The sequence below is a fragment of the Eimeria tenella genome, genomic scaffold (genome assembly GCF_000499545.2).
Source record: "Eimeria tenella Houghton genomic scaffold, Eth_scaff1149, whole genome shotgun sequence".
NCBI lineage: Eukaryota > Apicomplexa > Conoidasida > Eucoccidiorida > Eimeriidae > Eimeria > Eimeria tenella.
Genome location: NW_013543621.1, coordinates 591 through 3,211, shown reverse-complemented (window position 1 = coordinate 3,211; position 2,621 = coordinate 591). Strand labels below are relative to the sequence as shown.

The 2,621-nt window shown below is 54.7% G+C and overlaps 1 protein-coding gene across 1 annotated transcript; it reads right to left on the bottom strand.

Moving 5' to 3' along the window:
• Positions 1-230: 230 nt before the first annotated feature.
• ETH_00015640 (3-ketoacyl-CoA reductase, putative) lies at positions 231-2,312 on the bottom strand (the record flags this gene model as incomplete). The annotated part of the gene is made up of 6 exons (XM_013378901.1): positions 231-266; positions 345-475; positions 673-763; positions 1,019-1,180; positions 1,524-1,706; positions 2,160-2,312. 6 exons carry the CDS (start codon positions 2,310-2,312, stop codon positions 231-233), a joined length of 756 nt encoding a protein of 251 aa, XP_013234355.1.
• Positions 2,313-2,621: the final 309 nt, after the last annotated feature.

Here is a 2,621-nt window from a genome sequence, read left to right as displayed (position 1 = left end):
CAGCAGCAGCAGCAGCAGCAGGAAGCAAAGGAAGATGCAGCGCGGATGCAGGCGCAGCAGCAGCAGGTGCAGCAGCAGCAGCTGCTCCTTAAGCGGGAAAGAAGCAGCTGGGCCCGTGCAGCAGAACTAAAGTCGAAAAAGAGTCCCTAAACCCTAAACCCTAAACCCTCGCTGGCGTGGTCCCAGCCGCTCATTCCAAACCCTAAACCCTAAACCCTACACCCCAAACCCTAAAGCCTGCAGCCTCTCTCGCCAGGCCCGAGCAGCTCACCCCAAAATAAACCCTAAACCCTAAACCCTAAACCCTAAACCCTAAACCCTAAACCCTAAACCCTAAACCCTACCTGGAGGGAGCGGCAAAAGGCCTCCACTGCGCCTTTGGAAGCAGCATAAGCTGAATAGAGAGGGTCTGAGGGCAGCTCGGAGCTGCTGCTGCCGACGCAAACCACCAAACCCTTCTTTCGCGCCTTCATGCCTGCGCCAAACCCTAAACCCTAAACCCTAAACCCTAAACCCTAAACCCTCGGCCCCGGAGCGCTGCCAGGGACTGTTCAGCACGAGATCCGCAGCTCAATTCAAACCTCCACACTAAACGCCCTTCCCGCCACAAAACCCCAAACCCCAAACCCTAAACCCTAAACCCTAAACCCTAAACCCTAAACCCTAGCTGACCCGGGAGGACTGCGCGGGTGACAACGAGGGCGGACCTGACGTTGACGTCAATCAGCTCTTCGATAAGAGAAAGAGGCACCTCGTCGTAGTACTGCCCACAAACCCTAAACCCTAAACCCTAAACCCTAAACCCTAAATCCAGCAGCAGCAGCAGCATTATCACGATCAGCACTACCATCACCAGAAGAAGCAGCAGCAGCAGCACCCCTAGCAGCAGCAGCAGCGGCAGCACCCCACCCAGCAGCAGCAGCAGCACCCCAACCACCCCAACCCCAGCAGCAGCAGCAGCACCCCAACCACCCCAACCCCAGCAGCAGCAGCTGCAGCAGCAGCAGCAGCAGCAGACCATTGCGTGGGGGTAGGAGATGCCTGCGTTGTTGACGAGGAGAGAAATGTTTTTGTCTTTAATTGCTTCCGAGACTTTCTTGAAAATCTCCTCCGAACTTTCAGCAGCAAAGTCCACCACCAAACGACACACCTTCAGCGGGCCACTTGCTGTCAGCTCCAGCTGCAGCAGCAGCAGCAGCAGCAGCAGCGGTTGGAGCACCAGCAGCGTCAACAGCAGCAGCAGCAGCAACAAAGCAAGCAGCAGCAACACCAGCAACACCAACGGCAGCAGCGGCAACAGCACCAGCAGCAGCAGCACCACCAACAGTGGCAGCAGCAGCAGCAGCAGCAACAGCAGCAGCAGCAGCAGCATCTTCTTGCTGCACGTCAAACCACCCCCCGTCCGCACCCCGACACCGAGAGCGCCCCCCTCAACAGCAACAGCATAAACAGCAGCAGCAGCAGCAGCATAAACAGCAGCAGCAGCAGCACAAACAGCAGCAGCAGCAGCAGCAGCAGCGGACTTCAGTGGCAACATCCTTGAGCTTTTCTTCGCTGCGGGCCACCAGCAGCAGCTGGCTAGCTCCTGCCTTGGCTAGCTGGCTAGCCAAGGCTTTTCCAATTCCATCTGAGGCCCCAGTTATAAGGGCCCACTCCCCGGGGCCCCCCCCGGGGGCCCCCCGCGGCAGCAGCAGCTGCTGCAGCCGCTGCAGCAGCAGCAGCAGCAGCAACGGCGAAGTGCGGGATAGAAGGGAAAGGTAAAATAGCTAAATTAATTGAATTGATTAAATTAATTGATTAAATTAGTTAAATTACTCAAATTAGTTGAATTAGTTGAATTAATTAAATTAATTAAATTAATTAAATTAATCAAATTAACTAAATTAATGAAAAAGAAATTGAAAGCAACAAAAAGAAATGAAGAGGGCACGCAGCAGCGGCAAACGCTGCAGCAAAAGACAAAAAAAGCAAAAATTAAAAATGAAAACAAAATTAAATAAATAAATAAAAGGATAAATAAAAGGGAAACAAAGAGGAAAAGAAGAATAGATAGAAGCAAAAGAGAGACAAAAAGAAACATTCGAAACAAAAAAGGCAGCAGCAACAGCAGCAGCAGCAGCAGCAGCTGCTGCAGCAGCAGCAGCAGCAGCAGCGCCTACCTTTCCGGTGTAGCAGCAAAGAGTCACGAAAGCAACTATGAGCCGCAGCGCAGCAAAAGCTGCCAGCAGCAAAAGGACACAAGACATGAAGGGACAAGCAGCAAGCCGCTGCAGCAGCTGCTGGCAGCAGGCGCAGTGTGGGGCCGACCACATTGTTGCAGCAGCAGCAGCAGCAGCAGCAGCAGAGGCAGCAGCAGCTAGCCGGGACAAAGGGAGAAACGCGCGGGGAGGCAAGTGGGTGCCGACAAACTCCTGCTGCTGCTGCTGCTGCTGCTGTGGGAGACGGAAGAGGCGCTGCTGCTGCTGCTGCTGCTGCTCCTGGAACCGAAACACGCAGAAGACACGGAGGCAGCAGACTCTAGAGCTACACGCACTCCTGCTGCTGCTGCTGCTGCCACCGCTGCTGCTGCTGCGGCAGCACGAGCGCCAGCAGCCAGCGACACAGCAGCAGCAGCAACAATG